Here is a 21,554-nt window from a genome sequence, read left to right as displayed (position 1 = left end):
ATTGCCAAATATGGGACTCCAGAGATGGTGAAATTACAGTATCAAAAGTATTTTGCTTTCTCTGTTTCAACAGTAGTGCTTCAGTTACAAATGTGCAGTGTGAGATGCATCATGAATATGGCACTGCAACTTCTATGGCACAAAAGGCACATAAATCTCACCTTCCAACAATTTTGGGCAAACTGTGGCCTGCATAGCATTAGCAGTGAAAGCCTGAACTATAGGCATGCTCACAAATGTTGAGCCTGACTACTGTGGGCATGTTCACCAGTGGAGATCACATCAACTATATGTGACAGATAAATGAAAACTCTGACCTAAAGTGTAACTATAAAAAATATCCAAAGGTAAAAGGTACTCCTGGAAAATGGGGCATTAATTTTGAAAATAAAAAAATGTTATAGTTTCAAGTGTAAGTTAAAAATTTGTCCCCAGTTTCTGTCTCCATTTATGTAGAAGATAAAGTCTTGTGGAATCGGCTTAACCCTGTATTTTAGCAAAATGTTAAAATAATGTCCACATTTGTGACATTACTGACATCAGGTACTGACCTTACAAGTGAAATGAAAATCTCATGTTCCCAGAACTCATAGTAAGGTATCATAAGAGGGCAACAGCCAGTACTTGTTTGCAGGACAACACTTTCAAGTTTCATCATTACTGGCCCAGTACTTCCATATACCTCTTGCATCTTCTGAGCCTGCTCAGTGCGCTTTTTTTCCATCTCAACAAAGAACTTCTGCAATAATAAATAAATTCAGCTGATGCAATTAAAATTAAATAGATACAACTCAAACATTTGTCAATGTGATAATCTCCAACTCATACAGTTAAAGTTTTACATTTCTTTGAGGTTTGCTACAATCTACATGAAAAACTAGTGCAGCCACTGAAAGGTAAAGCATCAGTCAACATGGTGTTTGGTCTGAACCCCACAGTACTTCACTAGCCAAAGCACTATTCTCTTGCCTTCCTACAATTTAATCTAGCTAGTTATAAAGGGATTTACAGTTTAAAGTAGGTTCTCAGCCATGGTGCAATTTGACACTTTCATATGCAAATCATTACCAGAGATGAAAGAGTGGTAAGTGACATAAAACAACCATAGGACCAAATCAGGACTGAAACCCAGACCTTTTGATTTGTAATCTGGTATTTACATATCTAACCACCAAGCCACACCTTTCAGCTGTATTACACAATTTTTATGAAGCTTTTTCCTATTATGTGGCAATGTTTTCTTCTTGCAATGTTTTCTTCTTTCTTTTAGTAACTACTGACAAGTCATTCCTTTAGTTACTACTGATAATTGTAATTACTGGTGGAATATGGTGAACATATGCAACAACAAAGTTGGAGTCACAAACTTTGCTTCTATCACACAATTGTTTTTCATCAGTTAATGTAATGGTAGATAGATACTAAATGAATGCAGAGAACTACAGAATGTAATAATCAAAAGCTTAACAAAAAGTATGTTTAATACAGCTGGAGTACGACCTATTTGTTATTCATTACATGAAAAATCAACGTTCTGGACTTTTCTATGTATTAAGGTCTTCTGCTATATGCCTCCATGTTGTTCCTGCGTGTTTTCTCATATCATCTACTCATGCTGTATTACTTGTGACAGGCTGCAATTAAATTATAATAGCAGATAATGACCGAGGTTTATTTCTTGAATAAAACAGAGGCACTTAAAAACTCAAGACACGGAATATTTTGTAGAAAACAATGCAAATACATGCAAAGGAGTAAAAGGCTGTGTGAAGGATAGAAGTGGCAAAGATAGAAAAACATCAGCCACACAGTATAACAAGCTATATATGCAACATTATGCTATCATTTCCTCTTGGAAACTTGTAAAGAACTTTTTTGACCCACCTATCACCCACTCACCTTGGTGCATGTATTATTCTAGTCATATTTACAGTTCTCCTACTCCAGTTTGGTCTATGATATAGTTGTTTATTTTTTGTGTTTCCTAGTAATTCACAATACACAACTCTCCATCACTGCTGAGCAACCGTCAGTCTACAAATGGTTTTTGTATTTAAAAGTTGCTTCTGAGACTTACTATTAAGCATGATAGTTTTCTGTTAAATGTGTTTATAAAGACTTACCTTATGGGGAAAAAGGGACAGGTATACACTCGCACACACACACATCCATCCACACATATACAGACACAAGCAGACATATGTGAAGACAAAGAATTTGGGCAGAGATGTCAGTCGAGGCAGAAGTACAAAGGCAAAGATGTTGTTGAATGACAGGTGAGGTATGAGCGGCGGTAACTTGAAATTAGCGGAGGTTGAGGCCTGGTGGGTAACAGGAAGAGAGGATATATTGAAGGGCAAGTTCCCATCTCCTGAGTTCTGATAGGTTGGTGTTAGTGGGAAGTATCCAGATAACCCAGATGGTGTAACACTGTGTCAAGATGTGCTGGCCGTGCACCAAGCCATGCTTAACCACAGGGTGATCCTCATTACCAACAAACACTGTCTGCCTGTGTCCATTCATGCGAATGGACAGTTTGTTGCTGGTCATTCCCACATAGAAATCTTCACAGTGTAGGCAGATCAGTTGGTAAATCACGTGGGTGCTTTCACACGTGGCTCTGCCTTTGATTGTGTACACCTTCCGGGTTACAGGACTGGAGTAGGTGGTGGTGGGAGTGTGCATGGGACAGGTTTTACACCGGGGGTGGTTACAAGGGTAGGAGCCAGAGGGTAGGGAAGATGGTTTGGGGATTTCATAGGGATGAACCAAGAGGTTATGAAGGTTAGGTGGACGGCGGAAAGACACTCTTGGTGGATTGGGGAGGATTTCATGAACGATGGATCTCATTTCACGGCAGGATTTGAGGAAGTCATATCCCTGCAGGAGAGCCACATTCAGAGTCTGATCCAGTCCCGGAAAGTATGCCGTCACAAGTGGGGCACTTTTGGGGTTCTTCTGTGGGAGGTTCTGGGTTTGAAGGTATGAGGAAGTGGCTCTGGTTATTTGCTTCTATACCAGGTCGGGAGGGTAGTTGTGGGATGCAAAAGCTGTTTTCAGGTTCGTGTAATGGTTCAAGGATTCAGGACTGGAGCAGATTTGTTTGTCACGAAGACCTAGGCTGTAGGGAAGGGACTGTTTGATATGGAATGGGTGGCAGCTGTCATAATGGAGGTACTGTTGCTTGTTGGTGGGTTTAATGTGGACGGATGTGTGAAGTTGGCCATTGGACAGATGAAGGTCAACATCAACATCTTTGCCTCTGTACATCTGCCTCGACTGACATCTCTGCCCACATTCTTTGCCTTTACATATGTATGCTTGTGTCTGTATATATGCGGATGAATATGTGTGTATGTGCGAGGGTATACCTGTCCTTTTTCCCCCTAAGGTAAGTCCTTCTGCTCCCGGGATTGGAATGACTCCTTACCCTCTCCCTTAAAACCCACATCCTTTCGTCTTTCCCTCTCCTTCCCTCTTTCCTGACGTAGCAGCCTTGGGCTGCGAAAGCTTGAAATTTGTGTGTGTGTTTGTGTGTTTTTTATTGTCTCCTATCAACATACCAACGCTTTCGTTTGGTAAGTAACAGCATCTTTATTTTTAGATATATTTTCCCACAGACACAAGCAGACTTGTGCGGATGGATATGTGTGTGTGTGTGTGCGAGTGTATACCTGTCCTGTTTTCCCCCTAAGGTAAGTCTTTCCACTCTCGGGATTGGAATGACTCCTTACCCTCTCCCTTATAACCCACATCCTTCCGTCTTTCCCTCTCCTTCCCTCTTTCCTGACAAAGCAACCGTTGGTTGCGAAAGCTTGAATTTTGTGTGTATGTTTGTGGTTATGGCTGATGTTATTTACATCATGATTATATAAAAAATATCACATGTTCAATCTGAGGAAGGAATATGTAGTGTTTCAAGAATTTCTTGCGCAAATTCTAGAACCGCTCGGCCTTCTACCATCTCGAACACACGATATTTTAGATGTGAGAATGGGATGCCGGAATCCTACCTACTGTGTGTCACATGTCTGTGTGTGCAGGTGTGAAATCAGTTGCGAGCACAAGGTAGATGCGGCGGACAAACGCCACCGACAAGTACTTGGCAGACAATCCATGGAAGTTCTAGTGAAAGTATACAGAAGAAGTGTGGAACGCCTAGGTTATTCTGTGCTAATCATATCAGACCCCATTGTTATAAATAACAAGAACAATTGAGATTCTGAAGTCTTTAAAAAAAATTTTGACACAGATTAGCTAGAGGCAATACATGTTCACGATTTCTGTGGTTGTTCAACCAACTATGTTGTAAATGTGTCTAATTTGTGTCTAATGTGAGACGACATGGTCGATTTAATCATTTTGTTCCTTAAGAAAGTTCGAGTACCTACTTATTTCATGACTAAGAGAAAGAGAGAGAGAGAGAGAGAGAGAGAGAGAGAGAGAGAGAGAGAGAGACTAGCATCATTCCTTGGAGAAGAGTGGAGAAGAAAAGTTTTTAGAGATTCGAGTAGCCATCTAACCAGCAAGGAAGATCAGCTGAGAATTCACAAGTAAATCGACTCGTGTAAAAGAAGTGGGAAGGTTGTAATCCAACTTCACACATTCTTGTTGTCAAAAACGTTAGAATATGTTTCAACAAGCAGACTCCATTTTTCCCTACCTCAGTTTCGAGCTCTGCAAAACTCTTCTAGGGCTGATCAAAATAGTTTTGGTGATGTGGAACTCCCTGCCTGATTTCTCTTTCAGCTCTTACTTATTTTTGCGTTTAAGGGCTTCTCCAGTCTTCAGCAGTTCCCTGTATTCCCATTTACCAGCTTTCACCATCATGGCAGTACGCCCCGTTAGCTGAGTGGTCAGCGTGACGGACTGCCGTCCTACAGGCCCGGGTTCGATTTCAGCTAGGTCGGAGATTTTCTCCGCTCAGGGACTGGGTGTAGTGTTGTCCTCATCTCATTTCATCCCCATCCAGCACGCAGGTCACGCAATGTGGCATCAAATGTAATAAAACCTGCACCAAGGGGCCTGACCTGCCCCACAAGGGGTCTCCCGGCCAATGATGCCAAACACTCATTTCCATTCACCATCTGTAATTACCGCCACTTAATCTTGGCCATCCACACTTCATCCTTCCTGGAAGTGACGCTTTCAGGATTGCTTTTTGCCATCCTTGTTCCATTTGCCATATTTGTTCATATCACTGAAGAGCTCTATCCTCAGTTTTTTTTGCATTACTAGGTATTGTTCCTTATCCATCATCTCACTAATTTCCTCAGTTCTCCACTCTGTAATGGATATATTAGCTGCCTTCTTTATTCAATCCTTCTCTACTGCCTATACTCTGCTTTTCTGCCACTCTGACAGGGTCCATACTTCTGCACCATATGTTAGTATACTTTCCATTACTGCCTGGAGAACAATGTCCTTTCTTTCTTTAGATACTGCCCTGCTTCATAGAACTCCATTTAGCATTATAACTGCTCCTCTTGTCTGCTGCTGCACCCTGCATTCCACATCTGCTTCACAGTTTCCAAAGGAATGGATAAACGATCCAAAGTATTTAAACTGTTTTACAGCTTTAATAGTTCCTTACAGCAGTACTATATTCCTTCCGTCTCCTTCCACTACTAGATATTTATTCTAAACTCACCTTGTTCAAATGTTTCCATTAACTTATAAACCTGACATCCTCTCTACTTTGTGATATCAATACTTTATCATCAGCAAATAATAATGAGCAGAGAGTACCATGCTGGAAAGGAATTACCATACCTCCACATGACTGATTCCACCATTTCAATACATGCTGTGTACATTTCAATACATGCTGTGTATATATTTTAAATAGGGACGGCGACCTACTGCAGCCCTTTCTAAGGCTTTTTGATGTTTGGAATGCCTCACTCAACTTTCTCCCTTCTTTAACTGGTGTGTACAATCGGTGGTATATTCTCCAAATTAGGGAATTTGTTTTGCTTCAACAACTGTATACAGCTCCATTTCCCAATGTGCATTGATGGGTACAGAATCGTGTGCTTTTTCTAAATCCACAAATACCAGGTGTACTTCCTGACTCTTAGAATCTGCCTTCTCAATTGTTTGTCTAAGGCCAAAAGTATGATCCATACAAGATTGTCCAACTGTAAAACCTTCCTGTTCCTCTTGCATCTTTCCATCAATCTCATTCTCCAACCTGTTTTTCAATATAGCACTAAAATGTATGCTGATAGATCCGTAGCACTGATTTCCCTTAATTATTTGGGTGCTTCTTGTTTCCTTTTTATAGATAGCAGATACAGGGTGACAATTATTGAACTATATAAAACAAAATTATCATAACTTCTGAACAGTTTTCATTAGGATGTTCAAACTGCACAGTTGGCCAGGGAGGTATGATGGGAATTACTATGCAGATGCACGCATGCCTTGTTTCATTTAGCGGCAAAGCCAACCTTCATTGAATGACTTCTTCAGTAAGCAAAACTGCCGCGTTTGGGGGACTGAGAATTCGTATTTCATAATAATGATGTCTCACTCAATGGGTGACTGTGTGGTGTGACAGTCACAGAATAATCGGTGCGATATTCCTTGTTTGCAGGGTGACTCTGAACGGTAAGTGAAAGTTAGGAAACAGTTTCACCCCACATTATCCAAAGTGACATGATTTTGACAAGATGTGGTTCATGCAAGACAGAGCTCAGCCCCATCAAAGCAGGAGAGTGTTTTATGTCCTGGAGGAGCCCTTTGAAAACTGCATTCTGGCTCTCGGGTATCCAGAGGCCACTGGCATGGGCCTCGATTGGCCACCATATGCTTTAGATCTGAACAAATGCAACTACTTTTTGTGCGGCTATATTAAAGACAAGGAGTACAGCAGTAACCCCAAAACCATTGCTGAGCTGAAAACAGCCATTCAGGATGTCATCAACAGCAACGATATAGCGAAACCTCGGCAGATCATGCAGAATTTCGCTATTCATCTGTTCCACATCATCTCCAATGATGGGAGGCATTTCGAACGTGTCATAACCTAAATCCAAATATCCGTAGTGATGTTTATATGTTGAATAAAGCGTGTGGACACTGTAGTTTGTAACTAATTAACTTTTTTTTCCATATGGTTCAACAATTGTCACCTAGTCTGTATGACAACACCACTCTCTTGGTATTTCCTCTCCCCCCACAATCTGACTGAACAATTTGCATATAGTTTCACCATTTGAGGGGGCCTATATTTCTACAGTTCCATCGCAACTCCTTACAGTCCACATTCCTTTCCATTTCTTGGCTTTTTCAGCATCGCTTTTACTTCTTCCTCTAGTACAGGTTCTGTATTACCTAATGTACTGCTTTTGTTATAGACTTCAATCATGTGGTCTCTTTTTTTACTATCAGAAATTCTTCAAAGTGCTTTTTCCACTGTCCAATAGATATAGATGATATAGTGGATGCAGCATTGCTAGCCATTTTTATTTTCCTTATCATCCTCCATGCCTCTGCTGATCTCCAATATCCAAATTCCCATTCCTCTTCCTTACACTTTCTTGTCAATTTCTTGGCCATCTTTTTTATACACCTTGCACCTATTCCAGTTCTCTTTATTCCCGGAGCTTAACAATATGTGACACAGTTTCTTCTTTTCCTCAGCCACCTCCAATAATTCTCTGGCAATCCATTCAGTTCTTACCCTTCTCTCCCTTTTCCTTTACAAAGTCTCCACCACTGCTACCTTCCTGACTGCTTCAGGAAAATTTATAGCTCATTAGCACTCCAGTCCTCCTCCATGCCATCCAATCTTGATTTAATTTTCACTGATAAAATTTTTCACACTTTCTTCTCATAGCAGAAGATCCAATCTTGATTTAATTTTCACTGATAAAATTTTTCACACTTTCTTCTCATAGCAGAAGATTCCTAAATTTTGGCTTCTCAACAGTTCTACTTCCAGCATCCTCCTCTTTCTTTCTCCTCCTGTTCTGCCTTGGTCTTAATGAGAAAAGCAATTTTTGACGTTACTATAAAATGATTGGACACACTCTGTTCCATTTTTTATCCTTATATATTGCACCTTAATTACTTGCTGCCTCAAAACTATTACATAGTCTGTGACTGATGTTAGGTTCCTTGACAAATTGACCCCTGATGTTAGGTTCCTTGACAGATTGACCCAGATGTAATGATGTATTTCTTTGTGCTGGAATTGGCCGTTTGTAACAGTGCACTTCTCAACTTTACAGAAGTTAATCAACATCCTTCCGTTATCATTTTTTACATTGTCTGCCCATGATCCTACAATGTCATCATTTAATCTTTTCCCACTTCATTTAAGTCTCACATTATTAACAATTCACATCCATCTGAACATTCATCACCCACAGCTTGTAAGTCATTGAGGAAATCCCTCTTCTTCTCATCAGGTGCATCTTCATTAGGGTCACACATTCCAGGTAACACTAATTTTATTTGATGGATTTTTACTGTTACACTGATTATCCTTTAATTCACTACCTTCCATTTAATTATTCTTTGTTTTCATTTTCTTTTTATAAGAAATGAGACTCCTGATTATGCTCTTTCAGTTGTTTTTTCATTCCATGCAGCCTCCAATTATTTCTTGCCCAGTTCCTTTCTTTTTCATTGATCTTATTACCAGGTTATACATTTTCAGTACTTCCATTTCTTTAATTGTGTTGTCAGTTTTTCCTGCTAACCTCTGTACATTCCATGTTCCACAAATCAGAGTCCTTGTTCTTAACCAGAGTTGATGCTTTTAGATCTGTCCAGCCTTTTTATTTTGTTTGGAAAATGAAGCAAAACCTGTTTTTACTGGGGTGGCTGAACACCCACCAATCTGGAGGACTGGGATTTTTTCTCATATTTTACTCCCCTAGGGAGGCTGTCTTCACTATGGCAATTTAAGTTAATAATTTCCTGGTGATGCTTAACAAGGGCTATAGCATGACTGTTATCAATTTTTCTCTGTACTAAATGCTGTAGTAAAGTTTTTGTAGAATGTAAATACTTTAGGATTAAAAGAGACCACTTGCCGAAAGGTTTTGTTTGAGAAATGTTGAGTTGTCAATATGCACACACAATAGAAGGTGGGCATGCTACATACCTTTGCCCCTAACAAGCTACCAGACTGATAGTGCCAATGCTATTTTATGGCTGGTGTGCTGGCAGTGGTGGGGGTAGTGCTGGGTGGGGTTGCGTGAGTATAGGGAGATAGGAAGAGGTAAGCGAGAGGCAGGGGAGAGGGACTAGTGGTGGCTAGTGGCCAGAGGGAGGCCAGTTTGCTAGCTAGGAATGCAGGAAGGAGGGGCGGTAGGTATAGTTGTAGTGACCAGTGAAAAGCAGCATAGACTGGGGACGTGAATTGGGAGGAGGTGAGAGGACGGAGGAAGGGGAAACTGTTGGGTGATGGGTGCAGTGACAGTTAACGAGTATTTGAGAATAAGAGCACTCAGCGACATCCAACGAACTTTACACATAATTTATAACCTTTTCTACACTTTACTCACTTACAAGCTTAACATCAAATATTTAACACATTAACTCATTTATCAATCAAGTAATCAGCCATTTGAGGCTGTTTTATACATGAGAGATTGACCCTTTTAAGAATCAGGGTTTACTGGTGCTTTTGCTACTCATTGAATTGATAGCTTTAATCCCAAACTATTTACGTTAAATGCTATACTAAGACATCATTCCACTTATAGTGTGTTTAGTTATTTCCTCTTCCTTAAAAACTGCCTGACAAAACAAAATGAAGTACCCAGAAAACATAGTCATACTTTAATGTAACTTAGTACACAAACATAACATCAGCAAGTATGTAAATAATTAGAACTGCAATTATCTGTGGCACATGTAATGACCATCAGAGTGCATTAGTGTTGTTTGTGTTTAGTGTTGTCACCAGACCTGGTAGAGGTATAAAGGGTGAGAAGAGTATCAGATGTTGAGTGGTCACTGTGAAGAACATGGAGAGGTCACATACTTTGTGTTATCAGCACCTGATGAAGTTTGAAAGAGGTCTTATTGAGTGTCTCCATTTGGATAAATGGTTGAATCATACAACATCATAATTCCCGAATTGTGAGGCATTCAGATGTAACATTGGTGCAATGTTGGACTGCACGGCAACATGAAAGCAGACATACTCGATGTCCAGATTCTGATAGGCCACCTCTGACTACTACAAAGTAAGATCATGATATTGTACAAAAAGCATATAGTAACCCCTTCACATCTGCAACTGCCATCCAAGAACAAGTAATGGACTCCCTCATACTTTATGTCATCCTGCACCATCCACTGGAGACTAACAGCAGCCATACTAGGGAACTGTCATCCCATGTGTACCCGGTCGGTTGCTGTTAACATGACAACACAATCAACTATATTTGGAGTAGTGTTGTGACTGGATAGCAAGGCTGCTGATGAATCATGGTGCATTATTTACAGTGTTTAATCACAGTTCTGTATTAAACTGAATCAGCAGTGAGTATGGTGACAAACTGGGCAGAGGTCCCATTCTTCTAATGTTTTGGAGAGGTACAACAGTGTTACTCCTGGCATCGAGGTGTGGGCAGGCAATAGTAAGACTTCAGGACACAGCTGATAGTAATTGAGGAACTCTGATGACACAGTGGTACATCACGGACATTCTGTATCCACATGTGTGATCTCTGATATGATAGGACTGTGGTGCCTCTTTTCAGCAGGACAATACTTGTCCACACATGGCATGTGTCTCTATGAACTGTCTGAGGGATGCTGAAGCACTCCCATGGCTTGAAATATACCAATATCTGTCCCCTGTAAAACATGTGTCAGACCAACTCCATCACAGTGGTAGAATCCAAGATATCACATAGAAGTTACAACAGATATGGGCCAGCTTGCCTCAAGAGAGGATATAAGAGCTTCTCAACCGAATCAGTGTAGGCATTCAGCCGAGAGGGTGTGTAATGTGACTGATGACTTCGTTCATACTGGAAAGTTCTTTGAAAATTTGACTCAAATTTGCAATTATTGAAAGAAAATCACATGCCCTCTCAATTGGTGAACTTTCACTTCATTTTCTGCATCCCTTCTGGCTGCTTCAAGTTTTTGTCAGAAAGCATTTTGTTCAGTTTTTGTGACTTCTGTATGATGTTATGCTTAGCACATTTGTAGAAGAATCTTTCAGTTTCGTATCATGATCTGGTGCATTCATCTTTCTTACTGAAGAAGCTGCTTATGTTTTGATGTTGAAAATGTGTTATGACTGTTACCCTTTTTGCTGTCAAACCTGCTATTTATTATTTTTCTACGAGTTGTCGCTAGCATGTTTGTTGTTATTTGGCAGCTCTGTCATTCAAAAACATTTATCCTGAAAAGGCCTAGTGAAAATATTGGAAACCATGGGAAATCATGAATTCCACAATACCTCAGTTTTCTTTCTCTAGTCAGTCTCCTTTGCCCTGTTTGAATGTACATAAAATATGAATGACCATGCCATTCTCTTCAATAGCAACCCATTAAGGTCACTTCTGTACAGAGCCTATAAAAATTTGTAGGCACACTTATAGTTAAAACAATAAAGAAGAAAAATTAAGAATAAATGAAGTGTAGGTGTAGTAATTAAATTAAACTTTATGAAAGTGATATAAACCATATATCACAGAATCAGAAACCGTCAATGGTGGATTGTTAGTTATAAAGTGATTGTTTGTGTGATGATCAGGACTCTTTCAAAGTAATCACACTGCTTCATTTGGGAATGAAAATAAATAAAGCAAGACAAATGAAACACTAAAAATAAGATGATAACATTGAGAAATACTGCAATATTTTGAATCAGAAAGTAAAAAAATAAATATCTGTAAAATCTACAAAATGCAAAATAGAAGTCAAGTTGCCAGCTAAGCAACTCAATGCTTTCTGGTAAGTGTACAAACCACACTCTGCCAAAATTTAGTACACTATTATGGTGGCACTTCCTGATAACATTGAATGGGGGCTCATCTTTACTGGACAGGGAGCTGCAAATGAGGAAATATACCCACCCAGAGGCAATCAAGAATTATTGCGGCCTATCTAAGTAAACTGAAGAATAAGTCATGATTAAGTGGATGTTTTGGCCAATCAGAGCTTATTCTGCCACATAACCACTCCCTTTCCCCATGTCTCCATTTTTCTCCTTTCCAACTTTAGCATTACAGAACATAAGGAGATTATATATTCAGTCACAGTAGTTTTCTCACAAGCTAGTATAAACGACTGTATCTGCTGCAGCAGTCACTTTGTAAGTGTGAGTCATTCCTGTGTGCCCCCATACCTAGCAGCACATTACTTCTTTATACAGTTTTTAGCTACTGCAAAATTCTGTAATATGGGTCATTTTATAAGTAACCCTTTTAGACAGACTAAATTGCACAGATCCAAATGCCATATGAATTCTTTGTGCACATAAAATGTGCTGAGTTACTACTGTGTTTGGAAAGTACTCCTCTGAAAGAAGATAAAAAAAATGGGGCCATGTGTAGTAGATCCAAATAGGTAGAACTTTATGGGAACTGGTTCTTGGGTGAGTTGCAAGACTAAATTGATTTTTGAATAAAGTACAGATGCTGGCATATAACAGTGTACTTTTCATTACACAGTAAAATATAAAATACAGGGAAACATTGCACATGATACTAATAGGGACAAACAACTGTACTGCAAGTAGCTGCACGTATACCAGGGGGGAGTGGGGGCAGGAATCTGCCTAATGTGATCTTTAGCTAAGCTTTCTGTAATAAATCAAATCTACTTCACAATAAATAAAGAAATGCATGCTTTAACATAATGCAGATTCTTTCCAAGTCTCCACATTGCACTGTTGAATTTGACTATGAAAAGCACCCGTACAATGTCCTTAATATGTTACATGGGTCAGTTATGATATAGTGTTCTGTATAGTTATAACTGCATTATGTCGGAGCTAAGTAAATTTGAACATGGGGAAATTGTTGATGCTGTATGGTGGGTGTTTCCATAGCCAACATAGCCAAAAGAATTGGTGACTGAAGAGGCACCAGATCAAAGATTCATATCGCATATAGGACAAAATATAATCCACTAAGCCACAACACAGAAAAATGTGTCTGTTGAGTGATCACAGCAGATAAACATGATCGTGACAAAAAAATAAGAGGACAACAGCTTGCAAAAGTCACTTTAGAACTGAATGTCACACACACGAACCCTGTATGTGTCAACACAATGCACAGGGTGCTCCATAAGCAGGAAATTGCAGGGTGAGCTGGAATTCCAGAATCACACATCAGTGATGCAAATACCCGTAGCAAGAAAACTTGGTGCCAAAGCCATAACCTTGGACTAAGAAGCAATGGAAGGAAGTAATTTGGTTAGATGAGTCTTGTGTCACACTGTTCCCAACTTCTGGCCAAGTTTAAGTCCCAAGAGTGAAACATGGCAGCCATTTGATGATGATTTGGGCAGCCATATCATGGTATTTCGTGGGTCCTAGGGTTGCTCTGCAATGCCACCTTACTACCAAGGATTATGTTCATTGATGGTACAATGTTTTGTTCCCCAATGCTTATGTGGTTTCCCAAGACAACATGACTCCTGTTCACAAAACTTGCATCATATGTAACTGGTTTTGTGAGCATGAGGAGGAATTGTTGCCTCTCTCCTGGTCACTACAGTCATCAGAATTCAATATTATTGAGCCTCAGTGGTCCACTTTGTATAGCATGGTAGGTAATTACTATCCACCTATATCGGCAGTACCAGAACTTGCTACTACTTTGCAGGAAGAGTGGTATAAGTTTACCCTGCAAATCATGCAGGACCTATATTTATCCAAAGCTGCTTTGAATAACAGCAGGTTTTCTACACCATATTAGGCATGGTAATGTGTTGACTTTTTGGTATTTCCATATTTTTGTCCTCCCCCTATATATTCCTAATGAGGAAAATCTCAAAAACTGTAAATACAGATACACTACAGAAAATGTACTATGGCCTGATTTGTCTATATTATTATGTGCTATAGCAGGTTATCGTCTCTAAACTATAACTCATCCTGGCAATCAAATAAAAAAATTAGCACATGAGAAACACAACATTGCATATTTTACTACCGTAAAATAATATTTGTACTGTGTTTATAAAAGGAATGTTTATAAAAATGATAACACTTTTTGAATACTTGATCAAAACCATCACTGACAACAATGATTACACCAAGTGCTATCTATGCGTGTAATTAGTTAATAAATAAATATACTTTACCTTACAGGTAAGCCTTTCAACATTATCAGGATCTGACATGTCAGGCAAAGTGGCTTGGAATAAGTTGTAGCTCTCAAGTTGCTGAGTGCGCACACGTAGTTCATTGCCAACTTTCCGCACTTGGTACACCATTGATTCAAGCGTGCGCAAAGCGCTCTGACAATCATCTGCGTACTGTGGTATGCCCAATGACATCCAGTTAAGACGGACTGCCCCAGGCAGTATGTGACTTTCAGCTTCATGTAGATGGTCTCGAAGAAAATGTACCTAGCAAAAAGTAATTTATGGTCTCCAAATTTCTCTCTTCTAACCCATAAACAAATGCTCTACTGTATGACATACAGATAGTCAAGCACAAAAACATAGAAAACATCTAAAAAGTAACATGATCACTTGGCAGATTTTGTGTTCAGCTGAAATAAGTCAGTGCACAAACTTAACATAGGCAGTTTAATCACTAAACTAGAGTATTTTACTATGGTGTTGCAATGGAATAAGCATTCTGATAATCAAGTAAAAAACACACATTCTGTTCTCTGCCATAAATACAATATGAGACATCATGACAGGATGTATAGTCACTACAGTTGTGTCCTCTTTTGTCCAATAATAGGATAACAAGGTCCACTGTCGATCTTTAGTAAATGAAAAAGACTTCCTTAAAAATCAATGAACACTTGTTTAGCATCAGGGATGTGCTTCACAATACCTGCTACATAGACTTTTTACGGGGTTACAACAATGTTATAATTCCCATAAAATCACTCACGTTTTTCAAATTATGCAAATGTGGAACTGTAACTGTTACATCCAGAAAAGCCAATCAGGCGATCAGATCAACTGTAATTTCAGTAAAGCCAATGCTCTTGATTCAATAAAACACAAAAATCCTAAAAACTAAGGGCCATTTCCCCTATTCATCTAGAGAAACTTATGTCCTTCTTATGATTAGTGGAGCAACAGTCAATGATAAATGGCATCTGGGTTTTATCTCATGATAAATATCAACAGATTCACTGTTAATGATCACATGATAAGCTAAATGATAAGTGGCACACCAAACATCATAACACTGCTCAGAAGCAATGAAAAAAGCATGTCAAATTTAAAAGAATACAAATTTCTCATGATTGGCGAAGTTTTACAGAAGCTAGAAATTTTACCAGAAGCTAGAAATTTTACCTGAACTTCAATGTGAGATGCTTTTAAAAGTTTCCCCAATGAAACTCTGCCTCGAAATCTGGCAGATAACTCAAAGAGATTCTGGTTGTACATAAAGTACACCAGCAGCAAGACACAAATAACAATCTATAGCTACATCTACATCTATGCTCCAAAAACCTCCATGAAGTGCATGGTAGAGGGTATGTCCTATTGTATCAGTTATTAGGATTTCTTCCTGTTTCATTCACATATGGAGCATGGGAAGAATGATTGTTTGAATGCCTCTGTGCATGCAGTAATTATTCTAATTTTATGCTCACCATCCCTATGTGAGCGGTACTTAAGTGGTTGTAGTATATCCATAGAGTAATTATTAAAATCTGGTTCTTGAAACTTTGTTAACAACTTTCTCAGGTTATTTTATGTCTGCCTTCAAGTGTCAGACTGTTCAGTTCCTTCAGTATCACTGTGAAACCCTCCAATGGATTAAACAAACCTATGACCATCCGTTCTACCCTTCTCTGTATATGTTCAATATCCCCTGTTAGTCCTATGAGTCCCACACACTTGGACAATATTCTATGATGCATTGCATAAGTGATTTGTAAGCAATCACTTTTGTAGATTGATCGCACTTCACCACTATTCTACCAATAAAACAAAGTGTACCACATGCTTTACCCATGACTGAACCTAAGTGATCATTCCATTTCATTTATCTACAAAGTGTTACACCCAGGTACATGTATGAATTGGCAATTCCAACAGTGACTCATTGATATTATAGTCATAGAATACTACATTTAGAGCAAATTACCAATCTCTGCACCATGTTGAAATCTTATCAAGATCTGACTGAATGTTTGCTCAGCTTCTCTCAGATAGTACTTCATTATACACAACTGCATCATTTGCAAAAAGCCTGATTTTATTATTAGTATTGTGTACAAGGTCATTAATATACAAGATGAACAGCAAGGGTCCCAACACACTTCCCTGGGGCGCACACAAAGTTACTTCTACATCTGATGATGACTCTCCATCTAAGGCAACATGCTGTGTCCTCCCTAACAAAAAGTACTCAATCCAGTCACAAATTTCACTTAATACCCCATATCATGAGAAAGAAAATTGGCATTCTACGGATTGGAGCATGGAATGTCAAATCCCTTAATCCAGCAGGTAGGTTAGAAAATTTAAAAAGGGAAATGAATAGGTTAAAGTTAGATATAGTGGGAATTACTGTAGTTCGGTGGCAGGAGGAACAAGACTTCTGGTCAGGTGAATACAGGGTTATAAATACAAAATCAAATAGGGATAATGCAGGAGTAGGTTTAATAATGAATAAAAAAATAGGAGTGCAGGTAAGCTACTACAAACAGCATAGGGAACGCATTATTAAGGCCAAGATAGACATGAAGCCCATGCCTACTACAGTAGTACAAGTTTATATGCCAACTAGCTCTGCAGATAATGAAGAAATTGATGAAATGTATGATGAGATAAAAGAAATTATTCAGGTAGTGAAGGGAGATGAAAATTTAATAGTCATGGGTGACTGGAATTCAAGAGTAGGAAAAGGGAGAGACGGAAACATAGTAGGTGAATACAGATTGGGAGTAAGAAATGAAAGAGGAAGCTGTCTGGTAGAATTTTGCACAGAGCATAACTTAATCATAGCTAACACTTGGTTCAAGAATCATAAAAGAAGGATGTATATGTGGAAGAACCCTGGAGATACTAGAAGGTTTCAGATAGATCATATAATGGTAAGACAGAGATTTGGGAACCAGGTTTTAAATTGTAATACATTTCCAGGGGCAGATGTGGACTCTGACCACAATCTATTGGTCATGAACAGTAGATTAAAACTGAAGAAAATGCAAAAAGGTGGGAATTTAAGGAGATGGGACCTGGATAAACTGAAAGAAATGTGCTCCCTGACTCCATTGGATAAGCAGCTGCCAGCAGCAAGTCGCATACTCTTAGCTCACTTACTTGTTACATGGTTTAATTCTTAATTTCTTTGCGTGTTATTGGTACTTGCATTGTTTAATTCATAAATTTTGGGCATATTATAGTATTTGAGAGTTGTAGCATCGCGTTTTAGTACCTGAATAGTGTAAAATCGCGTAGTCTCCTTCCGCCGCTCAGCAGTGTGTCAGCAGTGCGCAAGTAGCAGCATTACTGCATTTATTAGGCAATCCTGAATTTTAATAACCATTTAAATTTTGTGTCAAACTGTTTGTGCTCTCTGTAGATTCAGACGTTCTTTGCACAACAGTTTTTAGCATGGATTGGGACTGCAACTGCTGTGTTCAGATGCAGGCTGAGTTGGCATCCCTTCGCTCCCAGCTTCAGGCAGTGTTGGCTTCGGTCACACAGCTTGAGGCTGTAGCCAAATGGCATCACTGTAGGGGCCCAGATGGGGGTTTGTCAGGGACGGCCAGCTCATCCCACGCATCTCCCGATTGGACTACGACTGTGGCTGCCCGGGATACTGCCCACACTGAGGCTGATCCCTCACCTGTGGTAGAGTGGGAGGTCATATCGAGGTGTGGCAGGGGGCGAAAGACATTCTGGAGGGCTGAACGGAAGACCTCTCCAGTTTGTCTGACAAACCGGTTTCAAGCTCTGTCTCAGGCTGATACTGATCTTTGGCCGGACATGGCTGCTTGTCCTGTTCCAGAGGTTGCCCCTCAGTCTGCAAGATCCGGGTGGTCACAGAGGGTGGGCTTACTGGTAGTTGGGAGCTCCAACATCAGGCACGTAATGGGACCCCGTAGGGATATGACAGCAAGAGAGGGGAAGAAAACCAATGTACACTCCATGTGCATAGCGGGGGGAGTCATTCCAGATGTGGAAAGGGTCCTTCCAGATGCTATGAAGGGTACAGGGTGCACCCATCTGCAGGTGGTTGCTCATGTTGGCACCAATGATGTGTGTCGCTATGGATCGGAGGAAATCCTCTCTGGCTTCTGGCGGCTATCTGATTTGGTGAAGACTGCCAGTCTCGCTAGCAGGATGAAAGCAGAGCTCACCATCTGCAGCATCGTCTACAGGACTGACTGTGGACCTTTGGTACAGACCGAGTGGAGGGTCTGAATCAGAGGCTGAGACGGTTCTGTGACCGTGTGGGCTGCAGATTCCTCGACTTGCGCCATAGGGTGGTGGGGTTTCAGGTTCCGCTGGATAGGTCAGGAGTCCACTACACGCAGCAAGTGGCTACATGGGTAGCAGGGGTTGTGTGGCGTGGACTGGGCAGTTTTTTAGGTTAGATGGCCTCGGGCAAATACAGAAAGGGCAACAGCCTCAAAGGGTGCACGGCAAAGTCAGGACATGCGGGGACCAAGCAGCAATTGGTATTGTAATTTTAAACTGTCGAAGCTGCATTGGTAAAGTAACAGAACTTCAAGCGCTGATAGAAAGCACCAAAGCTGAAACCGTTATAGGTACAGAAAGCTGGCTGAAGCCAGAGATAAACTCTGCCGAAATTTTTACAAGGGCACATACGGTGTTTAGAAAGGATAGATTGCATGCAACTGGTGGTGGCGTGTTTGTCACTGTTAGTAGTAGTTTATCCTGTAGTGAAGTAGATGTGGATAGTTCCTGTGAATTATTATGGGTGGAGGTTACACTCAACAACCGAGCTAGGTTAATAATTGGCTCCTTTTACCGACCTCCCGACTCAGCAGCATTAATGGCAGAACAACTGAGAGAAAATTTGGAATACATTTCACATAAATTTTCTCAGAATGTTATAGTCTTAGGTGGAGACTTCAATTTACCAGATATAGACTGGGACACTCAGATGTTTAGGATGGGTGGTAGGGACAGAGCATCGAGTGACATTATACTGAGTGCACTATCCGAAAATTACCTTGAGCAATTAAACAAAGAACCGACTCGTGGAGATAACAACTTCGACGTACTGATAACAAACAGACCCGAACTTTTCGACTCTGTAAGCGCAGAACAGGGAATCAGTGATCATAAGGCCATTGCAGCATCCCTGAATATGGAAGTTAATAGGAATATAAAAATAGGGAGGAAGGTTTATCTGTTTAGCAAGAGTAATAGAAGGCAGATTTCAGACTACCTGGGATGATGATGATGTTTGGTTTGTGGGGCGCTCAACTGCGTGGTTATCAGCACCCGTACAATTACCCAATCTTTGCTCAGTCCAATTTTGCCACTTTCCTGGATGATGATGAAATGATGAGGACAACACAAACACCCAGTCATCTCGAGGCAGGTGAAAATCCCTGACCCCGCCGGGAATCGAACCCGGGACCCCGTGCTCGGGAAGCGAGAGCGCTACCACGAGACCACGAGTGGCGGACTTCAGACTACCTAACAGATCAAAACGAAAATTTCTGTTCCGACACTGGCAATGTTGAGTGTTTATGGAAGAAGTTCAAGGCAATCATAAAATGCATTCTAGACAGGTACTTGCCGAGTAAAACTGTGAGGGACGGGAAAAACCCACCGTGGTTCAACAACAAGGTTAGGAAACTACTGCAAAAGCAAAGAGAGCTTCACTCCAAGTTTAAATGCAGCCAAAACCTCTGAGTCAAACAGAAGCTAAACGATGTCAAAGTTAGCGTAAGGAGGGCTATGCGTGAAGCGTTCAGTGAATTCGAAAGTAAAATTCTATGTACTGACTTGACAAAAAATCCTATGAAAATCTGGTCTTATGTTAAATCAGTAAGTGGCTCGAAACAGCATATCCAGACACTCCGGGATGATGATGACATTGAAACAGAGGATGACGTGCGTAAAGCTGAAATACTTAACACCTTTTTCCAAAGCTGTTTCACAGAGGAAGACCGCACTGCAGTTCCTTCTCTAAATCCTTGCACAAACAAAAAAATGGCTGACATCGAAATAAGTGTCCAAGGAATAGAAAAGCAACTGGAATCACTCAACAGAGGAAAGTCCACTGGACCTGACTGGATACCAACTCGATTCTACACAGAGTACGCGAAAGAACTTGACCCCCTTCTAACAGCCGTGTACCCGCAAGTCTCTAGAGGAACGGTAGGTTCCAAATGATTGGAAAAGGGCACAGGTAGTCCCAGTCTTCAAGAAGGGTTGTCGAGCAGATGCGCAAAACTATAGACCTATATCTCTGACGTCGATCTGTTGCAGAATTTTAGAACATGTTTTTGATCGAGTATCATGACATTTTTGGAAACCCAGAATCTACTCTGTAGGAATCAACATGGATTCTGGAAACAGCGATAGTGTGAGACCCAACTCGCTTTATTTGTTCATGAGACCCAGAAAATATTAGATACAGGCTCCCAGGTAGATGCTGTTTTCCTTGGCTACCGGAAGGCGTTCGATACAGTTCCGCTCTGTCGCCTGTAAACAAAGTAAGAGCCTACGGAATATCAGACCAGCTGTGTGGCTGGATTGAAGAGTTTTTAGCAAACAGAACACAGCATGTTGTTATCAATGGAGAGACGTCTGCAGACGTTAAAGTAACCTCTGGCGAGCCACAGGGGAGTGTTATGGGACCACTGCGTTTCACAATATATATAAATGACCTAGTAGATAGTGTCGGAAGTTCCATGCTGTACTATACAGAGAAGTTGCAGCATTAGAAAATTGTAGCGAAATGCAGGAAGATCTGCAGCAAATAGGCACTTGGTGCAGGGAGCGGCAACTGACCCTTAACATAGACAAATGTAATGTATTGCGAATACATAGAAAGAAGGATCCTTTATTGTATGATTATATGATAGCGGAACAAACACTGGTAGCAGTTACTTCTGTAAAATATCTGGGAGTATGCCTGCGGAACGATTTGAAGTGGAATGATCGTATAAAATTAATTGTCGGTAAGGCAGGTACCAGGTTGAGATTCATTGGGAGAGTTCTTAGAAAATGTAGTCCATCAACAAAGGAGGTGGCTTACAAAACACTCGTTCGACCTATACTTGAGTATTGCTCATCAGTGTGGGATCTGTACCAGATCGGATTGACGGAGGAGATAGAGAAGATCCCGTTTCATCACAGGGTTATTTGGTAACCATGATAGCGTTACAGAGATGTTTCGCAAACTCAAGTGGCAGACTCTGCAAGAGAGG

General features: G+C 40.4%; 1 protein-coding gene across 1 annotated transcript in view; it reads right to left on the bottom strand.

The window, feature by feature from the left end:
- Nucleotides 1-493: 493 nt before the first annotated feature.
- The window catches only part of LOC126088334 (dynein axonemal heavy chain 10-like), a 199,743-nt gene continuing 178,682 nt past the window's right edge, over nt 494-21,554 (bottom strand). The window contains exons 7-8 of the mRNA XM_049906468.1: nt 14,296-14,562; nt 494-739 (exon numbers count right to left, since the gene is read on the bottom strand). Coding sequence (XP_049762425.1) covers nt 494-739; nt 14,296-14,562 — 513 coding nt within the window. The remainder of the gene's footprint in view (nt 740-14,295; nt 14,563-21,554) is intronic.

Source organism: Schistocerca cancellata, chromosome 6 (assembly GCF_023864275.1).
Source record: "Schistocerca cancellata isolate TAMUIC-IGC-003103 chromosome 6, iqSchCanc2.1, whole genome shotgun sequence".
Taxonomy (NCBI): Eukaryota; Metazoa; Arthropoda; class Insecta; order Orthoptera; family Acrididae; genus Schistocerca; species Schistocerca cancellata.
The sequence above is the reverse complement of the archived record's forward strand: the minus strand, read 5'-3'. Positions and strand labels throughout refer to the sequence as shown.